Raw genomic sequence first — 24,172 nt, 5'->3', positions numbered from 1 at the left:
AATAAAAATCAAAGCAAGCCACAGTAATCCTTTGACAATTTCATCTTATTTAGGGTTTTTGCATGGTTACAACCTTATCCAATATCCATAATGATCAGAGTGTCGTTAATATTGCTGTGCTAGTAACATTTTTCCCCCAAAGTAATCTGACTTAATTGACTGAAAAAGCCTAAACATGGAATCGAGTGTGCAAACTGTCCTCAGAGGTTAACTGAAAAGGCAGCATTATACAGTACTGGAATGTAGATAAATGGATAAATGTCTTTTTTTTCCCCTCCAGAATTTCTCGCTTCTTTGTGGACACTCAGAGGCTTTTAAACTACACTGCAAATCAGGACATATCAAGCCTCGAGAGGCTGAGGACGACCATCCAGAATGTGGGAAAGGACCCTAGACTCTGGCCAAGTATAACTCTTTGTTTAACATTTCTTTTTGCTATAGTTCTGATTCTGAGGGATCCATTGACATACCAGCCCGTTTCAAACCCAGTGATAATGTTGTTATCACATGTTTCATGTGTTTTTGGACCAATAAGGCAACAGTTGCCATTGTTCTTCTCTCATTTGATTGAAATTCTTATATTTGCAGTCAGGTTTGTTAAGTATGTACGGACATTGAATTTTATATTATTGAACGCATATGATACCAGGTTTGATCACAGTTAAGACCCCTGTTTTACACAGAGAAGCTAAAGGAACCAGCTGATTCAATATACAGTACTGTTGTTTTTTGTAGTCATGGCTGCATCATGGGCGGCATACGAGCACAAGTATAACATTAAAAGTCTGCTGTCTCTTTCGACCATAATTATTTTTTATACACCAGAACAACACATAACATGTCAATGACAAATTTTGCTTTGTATTTTTAAATTGCTAAAGAATACTTTGAAATTACCTGATTCTATCTAAATCGCCTTAGTAGTACTATGTAATCGAAAGTACATGTAAACAAAGCAAGTATCAAGTGACTGGCTTTACGTACTGCGACTGATCTGGATGTTGAAGGAGTGTCTGTTTAGTTTCCTGTACGGAGGTTGAGTTACAAACTCCCCCTGAGTGACAGCATGTGCTGTTGTTCAGCCCTAAAGACTGGTTTAATGTCTTAACACTCTGACCCACTACCACCTAAATATACTCAAATCTTTTTAAGCATTACAGTTTGTGTTGACTCATAGTCAGTGAACAGATCAGGTATTCTTCATTTATGTCCTATGTTGTTTTTATGTTGTATTAAGCTGATATTCTGTTGTACAACTTTTTATTTCAAGCACACTGACTTTTATTCCTAGCCCTCCTCATTCGTCTTTATGACCCTCTGCAGCACTACCAGTGAGAGAGTTCCTAAGAACCGATGAGAGGTTTTCTACCTTCTTGCGCACCAAAACCGGCCTTTCTTCTGTGACTGTGGACAAGCTGCTGGCGACTCAACTCAAGTTTAAGGTGGTAACATTTATCCATTCTGCTTTTCTTTGCAATGTACTGATTTTCTTATTGTCAAATATTCAGTTGTATGTCAAGTTCCGGATTTTCTGTTGGCTCTCTTGAAGTCATCTGAATGGAGGAAAGTGTCATTATGTGTGTGGTCTTACTTAGCAAAGAAGTGCATGAATAGAAGACACAATCCATCCATTTTCTTCCACTTATCTAAGGTGGTGTCGCAGGGCCAGCGGTTTTAGCAGGGAAGACCAGACTTCCCTCTCCCCAGCCACACTTTATATCAATGACACAACTCTAAAATGATGGCCATCGGAGAGCCCCCGATTAGTAGGCTGGTCGAAAATACGTTAGCACATCAAATCAAACTTACCGATCAGGGCATGCAAAAACAATAAAGCTCATATTAAACAGCAGACCCACAGATGAGACAAAATAGCATATCGTCACTGTCCTGTGAAGAACACAAATGTCCAATTTTTCAATTAAAAAAAAAAAATCGCATTAATGCGACGTCTGCAATGCGGAAAAACCATTCAGGTAAATATAAAAATGAAAAGGATATTAGTGTTTTTCACAGGTCAGCGCAATCATATATTGTATCTTTTTTAATTTGTTTACACAGAACGGTTATGTTCAATTATGAACTTGATCTGACAATGATAATTTCTCCTATATTAGCAGAGTAATGCATTTGGTGTCCAATGCTAAAATTGATACCAACCCTAATTTTTCTGTCAGCTTGGTCTGCACAAACTGGTACTAGTAATTTGTGTTTGGGATAGAAAGCTATTATATACAGTATATCTTGAATTTTCAGGTAAAGGCTGAAACCGAAGGTTAACCCAAACATATTTTTTTTCACGAATATGTTCTATGCAGGCAAACTAGTTGAAACAAGGCATTCTGATTAATATTTCATTTGTGGAATAAGAGTAAAGCAGCCAAATCCACCCATTTTTAGCCATATCAGGCGGTGGCCATTTTGTCACTTCTGTCGACTGAAAATTATATCACAACTGTTCGGGGCTCAGGTAACGACCAATCGCGGCTTAGCTCCAGAAAACGGGTCAGCCGTGATTGGTCGTTACCTGAGCCCCGAACAGTTGTGATATAATTTTCAGTCGACAGAAGTGACAAAATGGCCGCCCCCGGAGATGGCGAAAAACGGGTGGATTAACTCTTATTCCACAAATGCAATATTTATCAGAATGCCTTGTTTCAGCTAGTGGGCCTACATAGAACATATTCTTGAAAAAATGTTTGGGTTGACTTCCCTTTTGAACAAAATGTTAACATGAAGAATTTGTGTTCCTGCAATTGGCTGTTTATTAATTATTTCATACAATCTAAGTGTTTTAATTGGCAAACACACAGTTGTTCGCTTGCATGAACATATTAATCATTAAAGCAAGATGACCCACTATACATGCTCTTTTCTTGTTTTTCTTGAAGGTGCCATAAATTATTTGAGACAACAAAAACAGCAACCCTCTTCATATCTTAGTAGTATCAAATTTTATTAAGTTTTTACATATAAAAGGTGCCATCAATCTGTTTTGTATTGTTTTGATTTTCACTTGGATGGACCCCAGCAAGATAAGCTTTTGTATATTGCAGGAGCTAATTGATTCATAATCAATAAACAGCAAGAAGGAGATAGACACCACCACATATATTATTTTGTGTATTTTAGAGGGGTTCGTGCTTTTTGATTACTCGTTTCTATGTTCAACCCCAAGCTGAAAACTCAGTGATAATTACATTTTGATTATTATCTGTTGCTATAGATTTCAAGCAATATACGGAAATGTGAAAGGCGTGTCAGTACTCACCCATAAAGGCTACATTTTCCGTCAACGGTTACGTTGTTGTACAGATTTCCACATAGCTACAATTGATCCTTTAATGATGTCTGCTTTTTGGAGAACTCCTTCTGTGATTAGCTGACAAGTTTAAACTCAAAATATCCACGAATAAGCTCATACGGGCCGAAATTTCTAGGTGTGTGCCAAGTAGGCTCCTTATGTTTCAAACTGCGTCACTGGCCCTGAAAACTTGACATAAAGAGCTCAAATCAAACATCCATGAAAAGAGCGATGCAGGCTTTAGAATAGGTCATGTACTTAAGTCGGCAAATGTTTCTTGTGAATGTATCTGTTGTGAGGGTTTTTAGAGGCGTTTGAAGTGCAAAATACTTTTTCTCTCCCCAACGTTGCTAATGTTATGGATAGTCACCTTAACACCTTTTTTTATTCCTCCATCTAGCCTCTCTCTTTGGCAGGACCTGAGCCGCACATTAAGAATTTGCTATGTGATGAGACCAAATTTAGACAGTTTCTGATTGTGGACCAAGGGAATGACCTGCAACAGCAGCTGTGTGCGCTGCCTGATGACATCATTCAGGAGGCCCACCGCCTCTTTCTCTCTGAGTTGGACACAACCAAGCTCGTCACAAATTTCAGGGTGGGAAAAAGTGAAAAATAAAATGCAAATGATTACTTATAGTACATTCATAAATATAACACAGTATTCAAGGTATTTATTGTTTTCCATCTAGTCTATCAACCCTTTGGCACTGGTTCTCCTCCTGCTACCTATCAGCTCAGTTTCCACTCAGTTTACGGACATCCTGAATTTTGTAAGAGCCCATGCCGACATAACTGCACAGGAATATTCCCCTTACATCGATTCATGTCTTTCCTTCCCTCTTTGTTGCTTTGGCACCCCCCACCCCATACTCTTACTCCTCGACCTCCCCTCAGTACTCGTCAATCTCCAGCTTCTCTGATATGAATAAGGAACTCAGCCTGTTACATGGGACTCAACCCAGGGAGAGTTTCCAGGCATTCTCAAGGATCATGTGTAATTCCTCTGCGATTGGCAATAAACAAATCCCATCATTGTATGAAGATGAAAATAACAAGTCTGCCACGGAGACAAACAACTTTCAAGACATGAACGTCAGCCCCATCGGTCAAACCAGTAAGTGTTAGATTCAACTGAACCTGAAGTGACATTTTCTCACGTGTGTGTTGGTAGTGTCGTGATCATTTAATTTTTTTTTGTTTTGCTCAAACTTCTGACCAAATTTCCCTCTCTCAAAGCTTCTCTCTGCCAGAGCTTGATTCAAGGTTTAGAGGGCAGTCCCATGTTACGTTATGTATGGCGAGCAATTAAACCTATTGTCAGTGGAAAATTGCTGTACGCACCAAACACGCCTGCAGTTCAACAAGTTATGCAAGAGGTAAACTCATCATACCGTTTTAGAATTACCTGAGCCAAATCGACAATTTGAATGCATATATTTGAACTGAATCCATTATATCCATCATTTGAAGGTGAACAAGACTTTTCAAGACCTGCAGATCTTCAAGGACCTGAATAAGGCTTGGTTGGAGGTGGGGCCAGAAATTAAAAGAAACATGGAGACTAGAGTGGAGATTCCAATATTGCAGGTCCGACTCCCCGTAGATATTAATCCGTTCATGGAATTTTGTCATTTTAGTTATTCATGTCAAAACGTTTGTGGCAGTTTTAGTCATGCGTGTGCGTGTCTGTGTGCATGGTGGTGGCAGGGGTTGCTTCAGCTGCCCAGTGTAATTACACAAGTCAACAAGCAACTGGAAAACACAAAATGGACAGCCGCAGGGTTGGCTCATTTTTTGTCCAGTCGTCGACCAGATGTACCGAGGAGGCCTGGAGAAAGTTCAACCTGGCGGGACATCTACAATGACATCAATTACACCATCCCCTATCTTGCACAAGTCACTGAGGTTTACATCTTCCAATGCAAGTTGAAGTTAATCACCTGAGCAAGTGCACACCTAAATGTCTCCCCTCGTCTCCAACAGTGTTTTTTCATCAACATGTTGGAGGGCCTGGCGGATGAAGGTCAGCTGGTCAGTAGAGCTTTGGAGCTCCTTCAAGGCGAACAGTTTTGGGCGGGTGTAGTGTTTGACCTCCCCACTTCTTCTGCTGAGCTGCCACCCAACGTCACCTACAAGATCCGAATGGACATTGATGAAGTTACCCGCACTGATAAAATCAAAGACAGGTAGTCTAATACTTTTTGACAATGCTTGTGCCAGATCATGAATCGTCACTGTAAAGTGAAAATAAGTTCTTCTAAATTTAACACCACATGGAAAACCGTTAACAACTCTCCTCAATTCAAATGATTAAAAAAAAAACTATGTACCATGTATATAAAATAAGGCTTCAAAATCCCAAAGTTCAAGTCGTTTCCTCCACTCCAAAGCTATGGACGTCCATTGAATACGGTCAAACCACCACCCATCCAGAATTTTCTTTCTCATGGTCTGAGAGTCCTTCAGGCGTCTTGTGGCAAACTCCAGGCGGGCTACCACTTGCCATTTACTAAGTAATGGCTTCTGTCTGGCCACGCTACCATACAGGCCTGATTGGTGGAGTGTTACAGAGATGGTTGTCCTTCTGGTAGGTTCTCCTCTCTCTACAAAGGAATGCTAGAGCTCTGACAAAGTGGACATCAGGTTCTTGGTCATATTCCCGACTCTTCTTCCTCGATGGCTCATTTTAGACAAGCGGCCAGCTCTTGAAAGAGTCCTGTTGGTTTGGTACTTATTCCATTTACGAATGATGAAGACCATTCCGTTCATTGGAACTTTCAAAGCAGCAGAAACTGTTCTGTACCTTTCGCCAGACTTGTGCCTCGACACAATACTGTCCTGGAGGTCTACTATTTTTAATCATTCCCCCCCCCCAAAAAAAATCACATTGCCAATCTGGGGTGTTGTGTGTAAAATTTTGAGGACAAAAATCAATTCATTGTATTTTGGAATGAGGCTGTAACAACAAAACGTGGAAAAAGTGAAGAGATCGCAATATTTTTCAGATGCATTGTAGACTAAAAACTTTTCGTTCTTGTAATTTGGACAATTATGGTTTACAGATAATGAAAATCTAAAATAAAGTGTTTTAGGTATGTAGAGTATCACATAAGGTCAATCAAAAAATGTTGTCAGCACTTCCGAGAAGTACTGTATGTCAGCGGCGGAGCCAGAGGGGAGGCCGGGGTAGCACTGGATCCCCATGAAATCTGATTGGACCCCCCAGGTGCCACCCCAGATGATTGACATATCACGGCACCGTCAGGTTTCAAATTTCCCGCGGTCAAACGCGAGCGAATGAGGCGACACAGAACACTTCATCCGCGATTGATGTGAACGTAGCATAAATTCCTCCTGTACAGTAATTGGTGCTATAAATCTAATCTCCTGTGTGCTTGATATTTACCTTTCAACATTTGACACTCCGATTGCAATTGATAAGTCGAGAAACAAATTTATTGTTATAGTCTGTGGACCCCCCCGAAATAGCATTGGCCACCCCCTGGCCAAATCAAGGATAAAAGTCTAGCTCCGCCACTGCTGTATGTATGTTTCTGTGTATTCAATCTGTTTTTGGGCCTCCTTTTGTATGAATCAAGGCTGCAGTTATCCCTGTCACTTGTGCACCTTTTCCAACCACATTTTTTCCTTCCACTCAATTTTCTTTGACAATGCTTGGATACTGCACTCTGTGAACAACCAGCTTCTTTGGCAATGACCTTTGTGACTCCTTGTGAAGAGTGTCGATGACTTGTCTTCTGGACAGCTGTCAAGTCAGCAGTCTGCCCCATAATTGTGTAGCGTAAAGAGCCAGTCTGAAGAATGTTTAAAGGCTCAGGAAACTTTGCACCATGAGTTTCCAGTATTCAACTTTTTCCCCAATATTCTAATTATTTTTTTGAAATTCTGGGATATGTAAGCCATAATCATCAAAATGACAAGAAAGAAAAGCTTGAAATATTTCAATCTGATGAATTGACTGACAAAAAATATATAGATTTTTTACAACATTCATGTCTTTTTTTTTTTTTTTAGATGTATCTGTAAGTTTCTGAATTGACTGTACATGGTCTTTAGCCACATTCTAACCCCTTTTTTGGATGGATTTTTGTAGCTTGTCTCATTTTCTCCCAAATTTTAGCATCAAAGATTTTTTTATGATACCTGTGCGTGCTTATTGTTCATGGAGTTTTTTTCTCCAGCTTTTGGGGACCTGGTCCGGCAGCTGATCCAATCAACGACATGCGCTACATTCGAGGAGGCTTTGTATATGTTCAGGACCTGGTGGAGAAGGCCGTGTCCCGTATTCTCACAAAAGCACAACAAAACATTGGCCTCTACATACAGCAAATGCCATACCCCTGTTTTGTGGATGATATGTAAGTCATGCAGTATCAAAACTCAGTATGTTGCAGTTCAAACCAGTTCTACACATTTGCTTTGAGCTGAAAGGTTCACGCATAACAACATTCCACAACATGATGATAGTCTGAGCAGATGCAATACTTAAACTGTCTCAAGATTATATCTTTACAAATGTAATATTGCCCAGTTTTTATTGACACTTTTGTTATTGTGGTCTAAAATGGTACTGCATTACACTGAGAAGTATTTAATATTTCGGATCCATTATTATGCCTTGTCTTGTGTCTTTGTCAATCAAAACTGTGCATTTTTATCTTTTTAAAGGAATGTAATTTCCGCACCGCTTTTGTATTAGTGTAAGTCAGTGGTGTAAGTGGTCATGTTGTTCTGGTTGGTCGGTGTACTTTATTCAACTCATTCAGGGTTAGGTTCTTGTTATTTCACAATAGTTTGACAACCCTTTCCCCAATTAAAATTGGTTCTGATTCTCACAGTTTTCTTCGAGTGTTGAATCGCACCCTGCCGCTCTTCCTGACCCTGGCCTGGATCTATTCCGTGGCGGTAATCATTAAGGGTGTGGTTTACGAGAAGGAAGCCAGGCTGAAAGAAACCATGAAAATTATGGGTCTGAGTACAGGAACACTGTGGCTCAGCTGGTTCATCAGCAGTCTTGTGCCTTTCCTGGTTTCTTCTCTCCTCCTTATTGGTGTGCTCAAGGCAAGAACTAATCTCATTCAATGCATCAAATGTATTAGACAAGAATAACACACTGCAATAGAAGTGACAGGCTAAAATCTGAAATCTATTGTTAAGTCTTAGAAGCAGTATGTTCAGTGTAATTATGGCCAAGATTCAATACTTTTTGCCCATTTATATTTTGTATTTTAGAATGAACTTTTGTGTTTTTATAACACATTTCCCTTTCCTTGTCTCTAGTGGGGTGAGATCCTGCCATACAGCAACGTGGTTGTCATATTTTTTTTCCTGATGGCATTTGCCACTGCAACTATCATGCAGTGCTTCCTCATCAGTACTTTCTTCTCCAAGGCCAACATGGCTGCCGCATGTGGGGGGCTCATATACTTTAGCCTCTATCTTCCATATGTACTGTTTGTGGCATGGCGAGACCGCGCCACCACCACCATTAAAGTTGTTTCTGTAAGTGAAAGTAATTTGAACATCTTTGTCTCAATTCAATATGCTGAATACATCGTTTAGTACTTCAAAACAACATTGTTTGGATATAAAATTATTTTCTCAGAGCTTCCTGTCTCCTGTGGCCTTTGGGTTTGGCTGTGAGTATTTCTCTCAATACGAGGAGCAAGGCGTTGGGATCCAGTGGTCCAATCTGGTGTCCAGTCCAGTGGAGGGCGATTCATATAACTTCGCTACATCTATAGCGATGCTTTATGTGGATGCCTTCATCTATGCGGTGGCAGCTTGGTACATCGAAGTGGTGTTCCCTGGTATGATTGCGTTTTACTTTTCTTTTCTGTACAAACACTCATTTTGCCAAATGCAAATGAAACAAATGTTAAATAATATTGAAAGACATAAACATGAAGTACATACTTTAGTTGAGTAAACCTCTTAGCAGAGGATTTTGGCTTCATCCGTATTATATAGATGGATTGTCATAAAATGTGTCAGTTGTGCACAACACACTATAATCAAACCTTTTAAGGTATGGATGGTTTTTGTTTACTGTAGCCATTTCACCAAGCATTGTATACTATGACAAAAATTGATGTGATTTGTTTTGATATTTTTAGGACGATAACTCATGACAATGTGTGTCCTTCAGGTGAATATGGCATTCCCCGACCGTGGTACTTCCTCTTTCATATCAACTACTGGAAAGGAATTCCACTGGAGGATGACATTCGAATCCCCTCTGCTCCAATGGAGCAGGGTAAAGGTAAGACTAAAAGCTGCTGCACATACGTGCCTTTGTTTCCTTCATTTATTTTGCCTGCCAGCATGACTGCGTAAACAAATGCACACGGGGATCAGTCACGTGATGTCCAGAGCGCTATACAGTACTGTTAAAAATACTTACGGATTCATCTTCATTGGCAGGTAGCTACACTTTTAATTGCAGAAGTCACAGCATACTTTCTTTCAAATATTGCCATTTTAACATTTGCATTGTTTGTTGAGCGAAACGGTTTATGGTCTGTTCATCGCTATTTTGTGTATGTAGATCGCATTGAAGCAGACCCAAGTAACCTGCTCCTTGGCGTCAGCATAAGTAACCTGGTGAAAATCTACAAGAAAGGAGCCAAGATGGCTGTCAACCACCTCAACCTGAAGTTCTACGAGGGGCAGATCACCTCGTTTCTGGGTCACAATGGAGCGGGAAAAACTACTACCATGTACGAGCAGATTGAGTTTTGAATTGCTTCAGATTTAAAGTTGAAGCCATGTGTATAAGAAAGTACACTCTTAAATTTGTATTTATTTGCTGTGTTACACAATTAGTATCATATCATTGATTTCAATTTGGATACTGTTTTTTTTTTCATTTTTTACTGTTGCAGAATCTGTACTAATCATAAAAAATGAGCATGTTTTCTTGTATGCCAGATCTGTAATGACAGGTCTGTTCCCACCTACCTCGGGCACGGTGCACATTAAAGGGATGGACATCCGCTACGACGTGGACACCATCCGAAGGACTCTAGGCGTTTGTCCACAATATAATGTCCTGTTTGACGTGTAAGAATTGTATTGCTTATGCTACATCATTCACTGACCCTAAAATTAGATGTGAAAAAGTTGTGCAAAAAGTACTGAACAGTTGGACATGCACATTCAAAAGTTAAAAGAGCAAATGTTCAAAAGTTTTTTTGTAAAGTTTGAAGTGAGTTTTTGTTTCAGTCAGAAATGACACTCAAAAGCCCACACCCCTTGATTTGATCACGGTAATCACTATGTTCTTATTGTCTGTCTCTCTGCTACAGTCTAACAGTGGAGGAGCATGTATGGTTTTATGGACGTCTGAAAGGTATGTCTAGAGAAGAGGTGAAGGCCCAGCTTGACTCTTGGCTTGAAGAAGTTGGACTTCTTCACAAACGTCATGAACAGACTAAAACCCTCTCTGGTGAGCTCATACAGTATGGAAAAAAATACTCCTCGCTGCAAAGCTTAAAAGGGGGAGCTTGCCATTTTACCATTAAAAAAATAGAAGTCATATTGTTAAAACTGTCAGAAGATCCCTTATCAAGGTTTTTGGTCCCTTCTCAGGGTTTCTCACTTTTCCCCAGATATTTTTTTTTAGTTTTTCCTTGTCCCCCTGGGGGTTAAGATCAGGGGATGTCGTGTATATGATCTGGTGCATATGTGAAGCCCTTTGAGACTTTCCTGTGATTAAGGGCTATATAAAGAAATGATATTGAGCCTTGGGAAAAACAACCCATCACACATCAATTACATGTACTTGCATCAGGTCATAATGACAGTTTTAACAAATATGACAAGCTTTGTCTTTTGGGGGGGAAAATTGCATAGTCTACCTTTACTCTTGCTTTTATCGTCACTAGGTGGTATGAAGAGGAAGCTGTCGGTGGCAATAGCATTTGTTGGAGGCTCCAAGGTGGTAGTTTTGGATGAACCTACAGCAGGGGTGGACCCGTACTCCCGGCGGGGCATTTGGGACTTGTTGATGAAATACCGCAAAGGTGAACTGGAATTGTTAGTTTTAGGTGCATGCTATTATTAATTTGCTTTAAAAGGTGGTCTGTGGAATAGAGAAAATAACATTGGTCCAAACATTTAAATTTGTACAATTGGATCACAATATTCTGGAGGGAGTGAAAATGTTGTCTTACACTGAACATTTTGTAGAGTAGATTTTACTCTAAAAATACTACATTTGGTCCCTGTAAACAGTAAAATTTGAGAGTAAAATTCTCAGAGTAAATTTTACACTGAGTATTTTACGCTCAAATTTTTACTGGGACCAAATACAGTAAAATGTACTCTATGAAATTTACTGTGTAGCCTCAAGATGGTCTATTTTTCACTACTAAGTTTACTTTATGCAGTTTTTCCCCCAAGAAAAATCAAAGTGGCAGCATTTTCGATTTCAATCCATTTTGGAGCAATCTGTAAAGTTCCCCCTCTTGTTCACTGCTAAAATTGAATACGCTCTTCATGTGACATCACCGGCAGAACTGGACACCAAAGTCCTAGTATAGCCAGTGTAGACAAAGGAATGTACTATACTATGAAGTTGGAGTATTTATTCATTAATTGTCGCTGTCGGGCGAAATACCCCCACCTCCATAGTGAGAACTTTTCAGGAAATTTGAAAACAAAAAAAACAAAACGTTGTTTGAGAACTTAACATAAAGGACAGGACATGACAATGTTGGCTTTCCAAAATTTGCCCAAAAGAATAGGAAAACAAGCCGAAAATGAACACTGAGGCGTATTAGGGGGATTATTTTTCTTTTCCTTCTTTATAACTTCAGAATTATAATAACGGCTAATGTTTGGACCATGAGGGAGGGAGTTACATTATCAGCCACCATAATACACTGAATGTGTTTTTTTTCTTGGTTAGACCGAACCATAATCCTCTCCACTCATTACATGGACGAGGCCGAACTACTTGGTGATCGCATCGCCATTATCTCCCACGGAAGGCTGTGCTGCTGCGGATCATTACTTTTTCTTAAATCTAAACTGGGATCTGGCTACTCCCTGACTGTTGTCAAAAAGGTATCAACATCACTATCAGTAACAGTGTCTGTGCCAACCCGCTGCATTTTCTCACCAAGGTGTCTATCTATCTATCTATCTATCTATCTATCTATCTATCTATCTATCTATCTATCTATCTATCTATCTATCTATCTATCTATCTATCTATCCATCCATCCATCCATCCATCCATCCATCCATCCATCCATCCATCCATCCATCCATCCATCCATCCATCCATCCATCCATCCATCCATCCATCCATCCATCCATCCCTCTCTCCCTTTAAAAGACGTTCCCAGGTCAAGGTCTTCCCTGTAAAATACCTTGCTTGGATAGCAGCATGTGTTGCTCCAAAACATGTATGTACTTTTCAGCAGTAATGGTGCTTTCGCAGGTGTGCAAGTTACCCATGCCATGAGCACTTACTGTACTCACCCCTATACCATCACAGATGCTGGCTTTGAAATTTTGTGCTGATAACAGTCCAGTAGGTCCTTTTCCTCTTTGGCCGGGAGGACACACTCTAAAAACAGTTGTGTTAAAAATAACACAATTTGGGATCAAAAATGGACCGAACCACTACTTGGGTCAATTTGACCAAACTTTCTGGGTTTTTTTTTTGCAGAAAACAACCCCCAAAATATGCAGCTTTGAACAAAACAACCCCAAAAATTGGACTGTTTTGTACAAAACAAAATGCAACAAAGTGGGTCAAATTGACCCAAATAGTGGATTGGTCCATTTTTTACCCCAAATTGTGTTATTTTTAACCCAATTGTTTTTAGAGTGCATGATGTCCTTGATTTCCTAAAACAAATTTAAATGTGTACTCGTGAGACCACAGCACACTTTTCCACTTTGCAATTAATGTATCTTCAAACATGTATAATGTATTTGCAAACAAATCATTGAATTCACTTAACACAGGGTCTTAAAGATAGCTACTGAAAAAGAGATCTGTATTTAAAATTCTGCCTTTGCAAAGATAATCGTGTTTGGTTTTGATTGACACTGAAAATGATATGTGAAAACATTTAATGTAATGTAAAATAATATGTTTCAGCAAACTGGAGACATACCCGGATCCTGTAATGGAGACACAGGCAAGCTACAGTTAGATTATAATAGTTTTCTCATCTTGACATTTGTACTGATTGTAATTATGCTGATTTTTTTTTGTAATCTTGATCTATGTGCTGATTGACCTCTTTCTGGTAGACATGGAAGCACTGCTGTCCCTGGCACAGCGCCACTTTCCTGATTCCAGGCTGGTAGAGGAGTCAGGGCGTGAGGCGGTGTTAAATCTACCCCAGGAAGCCTCCAAGAACAGCCGCCTGGCTGTCTTCCTGTCCGAACTGGATCAGAATCTAAACAAGATTGGAATTATCAGCTATGGCCTGTCTGACAGTAAACTGGAGGACGTAAGCAAATCTCATGAAAATAAATTTGCAGGCTATCATACGCATGCCAAACCAACAGATGGTGCTATAACCCATATCCTAAGGAAAATAAGTGATTTATATAGACTTTCTTGCCGAAAAGCTTGGATTTCCTAGACCTTTGAAGTACTATTTCAGTGTGTGAACAAGATTAATATATTTGTAGATCTTTCTACGAGTGGTGGAGGAAAGTGAGGATAAAGCGGAACCAGAGCTACAGGCTGATCATCCTCAGCGGTCGCAACATGAAGAAGAGCCCAAGATAGGTGTCGGTGCTTCCTCTGACTGCTTTTATTTCCTGTACTGCTCCCAGGAGGTTTAGGGGTTGTGAGCAGCCTGTTTGACAACAGAACAATATAATTTAAAACCAAACAAAAAAAGAGAGAACAATATATTTGGATGTTTAGTTAGAGTTACCTACCTTTTAGTTGTTCAATGACATGTCAATTTGTCAAATTTCTTTATATAGCCTTTAATCACAAGAAAGTCTCAAAGGGCTTCACATGCCCATAGTTGACCAATATTAAAGACAAAAAACATAATTGCCACAACATTACCGCCCATGAGCTCGCCATTAAACGTCTAAAGTATTTCATAACCTAAAACATGCTTGGACGGAGAAAAATAATTGCTTACCAGTCCCTAACAAGCTCCTACAATATTTTGTCACAGAACCTCAGGATGCAGACCAACTAAGTGAACTTGACCAAAGTACCACCCTGACTGGAAGGAGACTGACCTGGCATCAGCTGAGAGCTCTCTTCATCAAACGATGGCTGTATGTTCGCAGAAGTCGCCGAGCCCTCTTTGCTCAGGTGATAACAGCAGGAGAAATGTGCATGTCTATTAGGGACCTGTGTCACTCATGAATTCAAAACAAGCGTTTTCCCGCTGTATGTCGTTTTTTAAGCAATTGGCAAAAGCAATATTTTTGGTTGTAGAATTTTGATTGCCCTCACATGTGGGATTGATGAACTGTAGAATGCAGTGAGCACACCTTGCTACAGCTCTCAACCACACTCATATCTTGCCAAGGTCACATGCCGCCCCAAACGGTCCCTCCTACTTTGCAATACGCACATTATGATTGCAATTGTTTGTGTTCAAATACATTCACAATGTGTTTAATATGTGTTTTTTTTAAATATGTTTCAAGCATGTGGGAGGGAAACTAAATATGTGGTCTCTCTAAATTGCAGCAATTTTGTGCTACAGATCGTGCTGCCTGCTGTGTTTGTGCTGGCCGCTTTGTTTGTCAGTCGTGTTATACCAAAATTTGGGAAGTACCCGGCCCTGGAGCTCCAGCCTTGCATGTATGGAGAACAGTACACCTTCTTCAGGTACACTTAAATACACACTCAATTTGCTCTGGACTTGCTTGCTTACTTTAAAGGCGCTGCGGGTGGGACAAAGTTGTCGGTAGTAATTTGCTACTTCATACTGTTATAGAAAGTATACCGTTGTTCACTATTTCGTTGTCAAAAGTGTGATCAGTACCAAAATGAACTGATCCCACTTTTTGGGGATACCTACCGTGCTATGGTACCGAAATAATTTTCACAAGTCTTAATAAACTGCATTTTGTACTGTATTTTGGGATACGGGTATATGACACTTGTATTTCTGTGTGTGTGGCTGACAACCTGATTTTTAAAACATTGCTAGTCATATTTTTATCTAGCACTACTTAACCTCCTCATTATCAGTATTTTTTTTTTTTATTTTTGCACATTGTTAACTGTTATTCTGACCTGAGGTCACATATTTACAGCAATGATGCTCCTAAAAATCCAGCCATGGAGAAGCTACAGGAAGCCTTGCTGGATCTGCCAGGTTTTAGTACGAAGTGTATGGAGAACAAGAAAAGCACCATGTAAGATTCAAACATGTAAAAGCACTCAAACAATTTTGTAATTGAACCTTTCTACTGCTCTATTTGTTGTGGACTAAAATTGGTGCATAAACTGTGTCCATCGTCACATGTTCCCGCAGGACCCCCCAGCATGACACCAAAAAAGGGCGTGTGTTCAAACGGCCTCTGGTCCCCAACTCCACCTGGCAAATGTTCAGCACCGGCAAGTGGACCAAGGAGAGGCCTTCACCTGACTGTCAGTGCAGCACAGAGGATTCACTAAAGATGCTCCCAGACTGTCCAGAAGGGGCTGGCGGGCTTCCCCCTCCAGAGGTTAAATTGGTGTCACCATGTCACATCCTCACTGGACAGAACATTTACTGACAGTAACAACTGATGCTTACTATCAGTTGCATGAATACTGCTACATTCTGTCGAATTGTTTTCTGATTGGTATTCCATTGCTAATTTTATTCCAAAGAACAAAATCTTTCGTCCAGAACATGTTTTGTGTTAAAATGTTGGACTCTGTGACAGAAAAGGAATCATGAATCCAATGAGATTGCTCTAATGTGATCTCTATACCGCTCACAGCCTTAATGGGGCATGATTCTATAAAAAAAACAATTCTTCCCCTCCTCTGTTCTCTACATTTTGTTGATTTAGTGCACTCGGTTGCTGAGTTCTAAATGTGATTTGTTAACAGACATAAAGTAGTTGTCCTTTTGAGCAACATTTTCAAATAATTTTTATGGGCATAGTAGTTCCTCATTGAATACTACTGAAAGACAGAATACTGCATGCATTAGTGATCGGTAAGATGAGATAATTATTTAATGCTTCCCACAGGGGAAATTCAGGTGTCATAAGAAATTGTTAGAAAATAAATGTGACAGGACATTGGGGAAAAACACACTAACAATATATACAACAGCAATGGGCACTGAGTCTTCAATGATGTCAAATGATTTCTGATCTTACCATATGATGAATTCGATTTTAATATTGGAATTTCAGGTCACAAGGTATTCTGGTGTCATCCTGCAAAATCTGACACATTATAACATGTCAGATTACCTGGTGAAGACCTACCCAGAAATTCTTAAGAGGTAACAATCAATAGATGTCAATAGATACCGGGACATAGATGTCCTTTTTGTTTTCTATTGTCGTTAACTTTAGATGTTTTTCATTAATAAGTTTTTTTTTTTTCTATCTTTTTCTTCCTTTCTTTCTTTTTCCTGTCTGTCTCTCTGTCTTTCTTTCTGCCTTGTCTGTCTATATAGGTATATATCATGTATGTAAGATGTTTTTGTTCATAGGTATATAGCATGTGTATACATTTTTTTGTTCATTTATAGCCATTTTTTCATATTGTAGACAACTTTTAAACTCTGAATCTCTGAATCTGTGTTGATAGAATGTGACCAAAAAATCTGTTCTCTTACAGCCTGAAGGCCAAGAAGTTGTTAAATGAGTTTAGGTAAATTCCTAGGATTAAAAGTCACTTTTCAAGGCCTGTCTTATTTCAGCCATGTAGAAGTAACTGAAGTCACTGTGTTGCAGGTACGGGGGCTTCTCCCTCGGAAGCGTACGGCCTTTACCTAAGAACTTCAAAATCCAAGATTCAATCACAAAGATCAAAAATCAGTACTCAGTTGCGCAGGTATGTTGTATACTAGTTTATTTCCCCATTCTGTCTGTCGTTTTCAACACTGCTTTGCAACATTTTTGATTTTTCACAGAACAGTGAATTGAATCGATTCTTAGACAAACTGTCTGGGTTTCTGCAACGCCTTGATCCACAAGATAACGTCAAGGTATATTTATTTTTTTCATACCCAAACCACAAGCAAGTGAATTGACTTAATTTATGTGAGATATTTTTCTTGTCTCTCTGTTGCATTCAGCTATGGTTCAATAACAAAGGCTGGCACGCTATGGTGTCATTTGTTAATGTGGTGAACAACGGCATACTCAGAGCCGGACTTCAACATGGCCCAATAAGAGCGAGCATCACAGCCTATAATCACCCACTGAACCTCACCAAGGAGCAGATTGGCCAAATTGCCAAGTAAGTAATCTATGGGTTATGTTTATGCATGGAGGATTTGGATGGATGAGATAATTATCACTGTCATTAGCGGTTTGGATAATGGATGGATGGATTGCTTATCTTACTTCTCTATTTGATTGGCAGGAATGTACGCTTTATGAAATGAATTGATCAAATGAATTGTTCCAGTGATAATGTGTTTTTTCCTCTTTTTGCTTTTAGGACATCAAGTTCAGTGGACATCGTGATTTCTGTCTGTGTTATCTTTGCCATGTCCTTTATACCAGCCAGCTTTGTGCTTTTCCTGATTGAGGAAAGAGCTAGTAAAGCCAAACACCTCCAGTTTGTCAGTGGCCTCCAACCAATCCTCTACTGGGTGGCAAACCTCTGCTGGGACATGGTCAGTACAGATACAAGAACTACTCCTCTTGAAACCAATCATGTGATCAGACCTCATGGTTTTTTCTTCATTCAGTATGTGAAATAAGACATTGACCAAGCAAATCAAACAAAACATTGCTTTTATACTGCTGCTGGCTGCCTTAAAATAATCAGAGCAATCAATTTCTTTTCTCTAACTTGTTTACATCTTTGTTTGCCTCTTTCACCAACTTCATTTTGTGCTTGTGGTGCTCTCCCAAATGTTCCATGAGGAAAACCATCAGAACAACCTAGCTATTTTTTTCCCTGCATAAAAATGTTAAGTAACATACAATAATAATATTTATTTTTATTTTCTTAATCCCTCAAATTCCACAACGCTCATGTTGCAATCCAACCACAAAAACGATTTTTTCAGTGTATTTTCTGCCCCTTTGTTTTCTTAAATTGCTTATAGTGCTGCCTTTCTACAGCCAGCAGAGGGAGCTTCCACTTCCTAAATTAAAAATGCAATACATCTCCATGATGACCTGAGTGTATCTAGACTATTAGATTGAATTGCTCCCTTGTCCAAAAACTGATAAATGATATAATCTGTTAGAAAACATCCATCAATTTTCTGTACACTCTGGACTCTTCAACACTCAACGGCAGTGTACATATAGACAAACAAAGTTTCGTAACATTTGAATTGGCACGGCTAAAATGGTTTTGAAAAATGAAGCAAGGTGGACACAAATTGTCATTATTCGGGCCAAAGTGTTAATTGTGTTTTTGTTCTTTATTTTGCCATTGCTTCAGATGAACTACACCGTCCCGGCCATTATTGTGGTGCTCATCTTCATCGGTTTCCAGCAGGAGGCGTACGTTTCAGAGACCAACCTGCCAGCTCTCATCCTGCTCCTCCTCTTCTACGGGTACGTTTTGCCAGACTTTGCACACATCTTCACTCTTGCCCTCCTAAATTCAATAAAGCTCAGTACACACTTTGGTTTGAAACATGTCGGCGCTGATATGTATTCTAACATTTTTAATATACTTGTACTGTAATTATATTCTTTCATTAAAGGCGAATGACAACCCCAAAATGTTCTTTACTAGTCTAAACATGGCATTCTGATTACAATTGCTTTGTGGAATATGAGATAAAAAGCAAAATGCACCTGTTTTTATCCATCTCAGGGGGGGATATTTTGCCACTTTCTGTCGACTGAAAATGACATCGCAGTTGCTCAGGTAAAAGCCAATCACGGCTCAGCTTCAGAAAACGGGTGAGCCGTGATTGGTGGTTACCTGAGCCCTGAGCAACTGTGATGTCATTTTCAGTCGACAGCATGTGACAAAATGTCCGACCCTGAGATGGACAAAATGGGTGCATTTTGCTGCTTAACTCATATTCCACAAATGCAATATTAATCAGAATGCCGTGTTTAGACTAGTGGAGGCGCATAGAACATATTCTGGAAAAAAATATGTTTGGGTTGATTTCGTCTTTATGGACAATTCTGTTTTGGGCAAGTATTTTTTGTTGTAGTTTAAAGCTGGGGCACTTCTCATCATCTTGAGCCTCATGAATTCTCTCAACGTTTTATTTCACGTATTAGTCATACAAGGCATGTCTAGCGGACAAAAAGATAATGCGTTCTGAGTTGTATGTACCATGATGACAAAGACTGTTTTGTCCTTCTCTTTTGACTGTATTGCAGTTCGGTACAAAAGTTGTATATCAATGTATATGTATACATATGTCCTGTATTGTAAATATCATCAATCACTTTAGGTGGTCCATCACCCCCTTGATGTATCCAGCATCCTTTGTGTTCACCGTTCCCAGCACGGCCTACATTGTTATGACCTCTGTCAACCTCTTTATTGGAATTAATGGCAGCATTGCGACTTTTGTTTTGGAATTGTTTCAAGATGAGGTAAAAGCCACTCTTGAATATTTCATTTTATGGCGGTCTTCCATACATACAGATGTTAACTGACTCTGTGTCTGGGACATCTTGTATATATTAATATATAATTTACATATTACATTTCCAGTTTTAATATATTGCAAGCGTTTGAATTTCTGGATTTTGTGCCCTTACAGACATTATTGGAGGTGAACAGGGTCCTGAAACAGTTGTTACTCATTTTCCCTCATTACTGCTTGGGACGAGGACTCATGGACCTGGCTAAGACCCAGGCCATGGCTGATGTCGCTCAGAGGCTGGGTATGGTGATCTTTGAATTCAAATACCGAACTGGGAACTTTCTCCAAATGCCATACAATGCAGAAATTGTGCGTGTGTCTTAAATGTTTGTGTACAGCACTGCGTGAGCATTCTGTTCAGCTGTGGCTGATGCTCATAAAGTAGTCCCAGAACCTTCATGATTAAGTGGTTGTTCCTTCTTTAGGCATGAAGCTGACCTTGGACCACCCTTTGCAGTGGGACTTTGTTGGGAGAAACGTATTTGCAATGGCAATACAAGGTGCTATCTTCTTTATTTTCACCTTAATGCTGCAGTACAAGTTCTTCATTGGTCAAAGGAGTATCCGAAAATCCTGTCTTGGTCTGCCGTGCGTCAGGTATGCTGAGTTTTCAAAGACAGTTGTCTGTGCTGTGTTGACTGATGTTAATGCAAACATTGCGTTCAATTTCTACTCAAGTCGCTTTTGCACATCTGTCTTCATTGTCAAGATACTAACTAAACTGTTGTTTTTTTGTGTTCAGGCCAAGGTCGTTTCTGCCTGGGATCCTTCCTCTTGACTCAGAAGATGAGGATGTGGCCAGGGAAAGACAGCGGGTCAAAAGTGGCAGAGCTGATTCTGACATCCTCACCATGATTGACTTGACCAAAGTGCATATTTTATCTTGTCAATGATTTTAAGAAGCATGACTCTAAATTATTCTACAGTAAAGTGGACAAGTGGAGTTACACATGTACAGCACAGGTCTCTACACGTTTTAGATTTTAGTGCATTAAATCAAATTGTTGTGCATCTTTCAGATTTACAATGGTGGCAAGAAGCCGGCAGTCAGCCAGCTCTGCCTGGGGATTCCTCGTGGCGAGGTGAGGGCTATGATAAGCATTTTTCTCCACAACATTAAGACCTCTTGTATAAGAAAATTAACTCTTAATGGAAGCGTTTGGATAGGCCCAGTTTTGATTCGTTTAACTACATCTGAAAGTCTTATTTATGTACTGTACCATTTGTCTTCCAGTGTTTCGGCCTGCTCGGTGTCAATGGCGCAGGGAAAACGTCTACATTTCGCATGCTGACGGGAGACACGTCTATCAGCTTCGGAGAGGCTTTCCTCAACCGCCACAGGTTCACAATTTCTCCAGCATGCTCCTTTTTAACGCCACTCACATCCAAACAAGTGCACATCACACGACACAAATACATTACTGCTATTTCATAGTGTCCTGAGAGAGCCGGACCGGGTTCACCAGCTGATGGGATACTGCCCACAGTTTGACGCCATCTTCGAACTATTGACTGGCATTGAACATCTGGAGCTTTATGCACGTCTACGAGGGGTGCCTGAGGAGTCTGTCACCAAGGTACCCTTAACAACAATTCACCCATGGTATAAGAAGAGAACAAGAGAACAACATGGAAAGATAAATACGTGTGAAGCCAAAGCGGTTATTCACCGAAACCATTACAAGGCCACTCAATAATTGCACATTCTGTGTTGTCATTTAGGTGGCTAAGTGGGGTGTGAAGAAAATGGGACTGAGCCAGTATGCCAAGCAAGAGGCTGGAAGCTACAGCGGAGGCAACAAGAGGAAGCTCTCCACTGCTATCGCTCTCATTGGTGCGCCGTCTGTTATATTTCTGGTGAGGATCATGGCAACTTATTGAGAAACTCGGAGCCTGAGATAAGAGTGTGTGAACGCACCACAACAGATGTTATTGAACATAATGATGGAGGGTATCATCAAGTGGGCATCTGATGTCAATTCAACATCTATATGACATCAAAATCATTCAGTTGATGTCATATTGATCTAGGGCTCATCAATTGAATGATTTTGATGTCATATTGATGTTGAATGTTGTTGCCCACTGGGCAATTTCTTCTTAGCATGAATACTCAAGTAATAGTAAAAATAATATTACCGGGTACCTTAAAACTACACCGTAAGTACAATTTATCTAAAATGTTACTTGACGGAGTAGCACGTTACTACCCACCTCTGCATAACGGTCATTTCAAATAATTTAGACACCGACATATTTTGAATAAACAGCCTTCTTTTTTTTTTAAAGCACAGGTTATATAATTGGATTTGTCCAGCTCAACCATCAATGGTACACTTTTTAAAAGATTTTTTTGTCAATCATTATGTTGGATTTCATTTGAGTATTAAAGTAATTACATCAACATGATTGCAATTAAAAGGGTTGCAAATCAATGCTAATGTCACACTTTTGCTCATGTTAGCTGTCTTAGCTGCTATGTTAATTAGTTAAAACATACATATATGATCAAATTAATTAATAAAACTTTGGTATTAACTTTGACACACTCCCATTATGGCTGAAAACACGGGAAAATATATGTTGAGTCATGTAGCTCAATTTTTTTTTTCTCCATGTAGATGGCTGAAATGGTTTTAGTAACAGGGTTGCATGTATGTGGAGAATTTCAGGGCATAATTACTACTATTTTAAATATTTCTGTGATTAAATAATATTAAATGACAAGGAAGCTATTTTAGGGGAGTGCTGAAGAGTTGTTTGGTATTTTCTGCATGCTCAAAACATTAATTTTCATATTTTCATCTTTGCTCTCAGGATGAGCCCACAACTGGCATGGACCCAAAGGCCAAAAGGTTCATGTGGAACTGCATCCTCTGCTTCACCAGAGAGGGAAAAGCTGTTGTTCTGACCTCCCACAGGTAGAGGGCGGACATTCACCTAGCCAACATTAACTCAAAAAACGTCACCAGCACTGATCAAGCAGTCAATCTGTTTGACATAAAGGTTTCATGTACGTAAAATAAAACTCTTTTCGGAGTAGAGTAGAAAGGTGATGGTTTTTCTGTTATGCTTGTATGATCAGTATGGAGGAATGTGAGGCTCTCTGCACCAGAATGGCCATCATGGTCAACGGCCGTTTCCAGTGTCTTGGCTCTGTGCAGCACTTGAAGAACAGGTAACTAAAAAGGAATTGTGTGGAAGGAAATCAATACAGCTAAATAATGTCATTCGCTGAAATTCCCACATGGCCAGACGCTTCCCTTTCGAACTGCGTCACCAGTTTGGGTCACCCCAGATCAGTTTGAGGCATTTGACATGGTCACATGATGATGCTTCTAGTTGAGCTTAAGTCAGAGAACAAAAAGATTTTGATACATTTGTCTGTCGGACTGTGTGCTTCTTCAGGTTTCAATTAAGAAACCCTTATGACTGATGCCATCCCTGTATTAAGACATAAGGAAGATTTTATGCCCAGCTCTGTGGTGGCACATTTTGAGTTGCTGCTGTTATTTCCATTATGTAGAAGGATGGCATTATAATTCAGCATTTCCCAACCTTTATTGAGTCAAGGCACATATTTCACATTGGCAAAGGTTTCATGGCACACTACTTAGCAAAACGATTGAGAAAAAGTGGATACACTGATTATTTAACTTCTGTCATCTACTGGAAGAACATTGGATAGTTCTGCCTGTTGCTATTCGTGGTTGGCATGGATACATTAACATAAACGTAACTGCTTTTTCATCCAATTTATTGACATTGGATAATTTCCCACAGCACACCTGGTGATCTCACAGCACACTAATGATTGATTGGGAATCACTCCTATAATCACTGCATGTGACGTGAAGATTACGTTCTCGACAACGATTGGTTGTCGCCGACGAGGGAGGGCCTGGTACCCTATGGGTCGTTTAAATGTGCAGACGAGAACTCGGTGACGTTTAGGCCATGCCCAGCTCTGCTTGAGCATACAGATTGCTTATTGCAGTGGTTCTCAAATTTTTTACACCAAGTACAACCTTCAAAAATAACCCCTCTGCCATAGAGGGTGACACGGGAGTGGGCTTTCACTCCT

General features: G+C 39.8%; 1 protein-coding gene across 2 annotated transcripts in view; it reads left to right on the top strand.

Annotated features, from left to right (window-relative positions):
* Positions 1 to 24,172, top strand: part of abca7 (ATP-binding cassette, sub-family A (ABC1), member 7) — a 30,795-nt gene that overhangs the window by 3,738 nt on the left and 2,885 nt on the right. Inside the window, exons 5-47 of one of the 2 annotated variants that reach the window (XM_086046262.1) lie at positions 281 to 405; positions 1,324 to 1,442; positions 3,705 to 3,902; positions 3,997 to 4,077; positions 4,202 to 4,421; positions 4,544 to 4,683; positions 4,778 to 4,894; positions 5,015 to 5,212; positions 5,291 to 5,493; positions 7,510 to 7,686; positions 8,167 to 8,389; positions 8,609 to 8,830; positions 8,934 to 9,138; positions 9,477 to 9,590; positions 9,876 to 10,047; positions 10,259 to 10,390; positions 10,636 to 10,775; positions 11,215 to 11,352; positions 12,240 to 12,397; positions 13,446 to 13,485; positions 13,601 to 13,803; positions 13,988 to 14,087; positions 14,494 to 14,636; positions 15,037 to 15,161; positions 15,593 to 15,694; positions 15,814 to 16,006; positions 16,691 to 16,782; positions 17,124 to 17,156; positions 17,240 to 17,339; positions 17,419 to 17,493; positions 17,584 to 17,747; positions 17,952 to 18,129; positions 18,912 to 19,027; positions 19,891 to 20,035; positions 20,206 to 20,329; positions 20,514 to 20,685; positions 20,831 to 20,957; positions 21,108 to 21,170; positions 21,323 to 21,429; positions 21,524 to 21,665; positions 21,811 to 21,945; positions 22,906 to 23,009; positions 23,174 to 23,266. In XM_086046262.1, coding sequence (XP_085902388.1) covers positions 281 to 405; positions 1,324 to 1,442; positions 3,705 to 3,902; positions 3,997 to 4,077; positions 4,202 to 4,421; positions 4,544 to 4,683; positions 4,778 to 4,894; positions 5,015 to 5,212; positions 5,291 to 5,493; positions 7,510 to 7,686; positions 8,167 to 8,389; positions 8,609 to 8,830; positions 8,934 to 9,138; positions 9,477 to 9,590; positions 9,876 to 10,047; positions 10,259 to 10,390; positions 10,636 to 10,775; positions 11,215 to 11,352; positions 12,240 to 12,397; positions 13,446 to 13,485; positions 13,601 to 13,803; positions 13,988 to 14,087; positions 14,494 to 14,636; positions 15,037 to 15,161; positions 15,593 to 15,694; positions 15,814 to 16,006; positions 16,691 to 16,782; positions 17,124 to 17,156; positions 17,240 to 17,339; positions 17,419 to 17,493; positions 17,584 to 17,747; positions 17,952 to 18,129; positions 18,912 to 19,027; positions 19,891 to 20,035; positions 20,206 to 20,329; positions 20,514 to 20,685; positions 20,831 to 20,957; positions 21,108 to 21,170; positions 21,323 to 21,429; positions 21,524 to 21,665; positions 21,811 to 21,945; positions 22,906 to 23,009; positions 23,174 to 23,266 — 5,958 coding nt within the window. Of the gene's footprint in view, positions 1 to 280; positions 406 to 1,323; positions 1,443 to 3,704; positions 3,903 to 3,996; positions 4,078 to 4,201; positions 4,422 to 4,543; positions 4,684 to 4,777; positions 4,895 to 5,014; positions 5,213 to 5,290; positions 5,494 to 7,509; positions 7,687 to 8,166; positions 8,390 to 8,608; positions 8,831 to 8,933; positions 9,139 to 9,476; positions 9,591 to 9,875; positions 10,048 to 10,258; positions 10,391 to 10,635; positions 10,776 to 11,214; positions 11,353 to 12,239; positions 12,398 to 13,445; positions 13,486 to 13,600; positions 13,804 to 13,987; positions 14,088 to 14,493; positions 14,637 to 15,036; positions 15,162 to 15,592; positions 15,695 to 15,813; positions 16,007 to 16,690; positions 16,783 to 17,123; positions 17,157 to 17,239; positions 17,340 to 17,418; positions 17,494 to 17,583; positions 17,748 to 17,951; positions 18,130 to 18,911; positions 19,028 to 19,890; positions 20,036 to 20,205; positions 20,330 to 20,513; positions 20,686 to 20,830; positions 20,974 to 21,107; positions 21,171 to 21,322; positions 21,430 to 21,523; positions 21,666 to 21,810; positions 21,946 to 22,905; positions 23,010 to 23,173; positions 23,267 to 24,172 lie in introns of those variants that run through there. The other variant, XR_015088864.1, reaches the window with a different exon arrangement.

The sequence above is a fragment of the Filicampus tigris genome, chromosome 12 (genome assembly GCF_054856515.1).
Source record: "Filicampus tigris isolate MCC_2025a chromosome 12, RoL_Ftig_1.0, whole genome shotgun sequence".
NCBI lineage: Eukaryota > Metazoa > Chordata > Actinopteri > Syngnathiformes > Syngnathidae > Filicampus > Filicampus tigris.
Note: the sequence above shows the minus strand (reverse complement) of the source record. Positions and strands in the feature narration are given on the sequence as shown.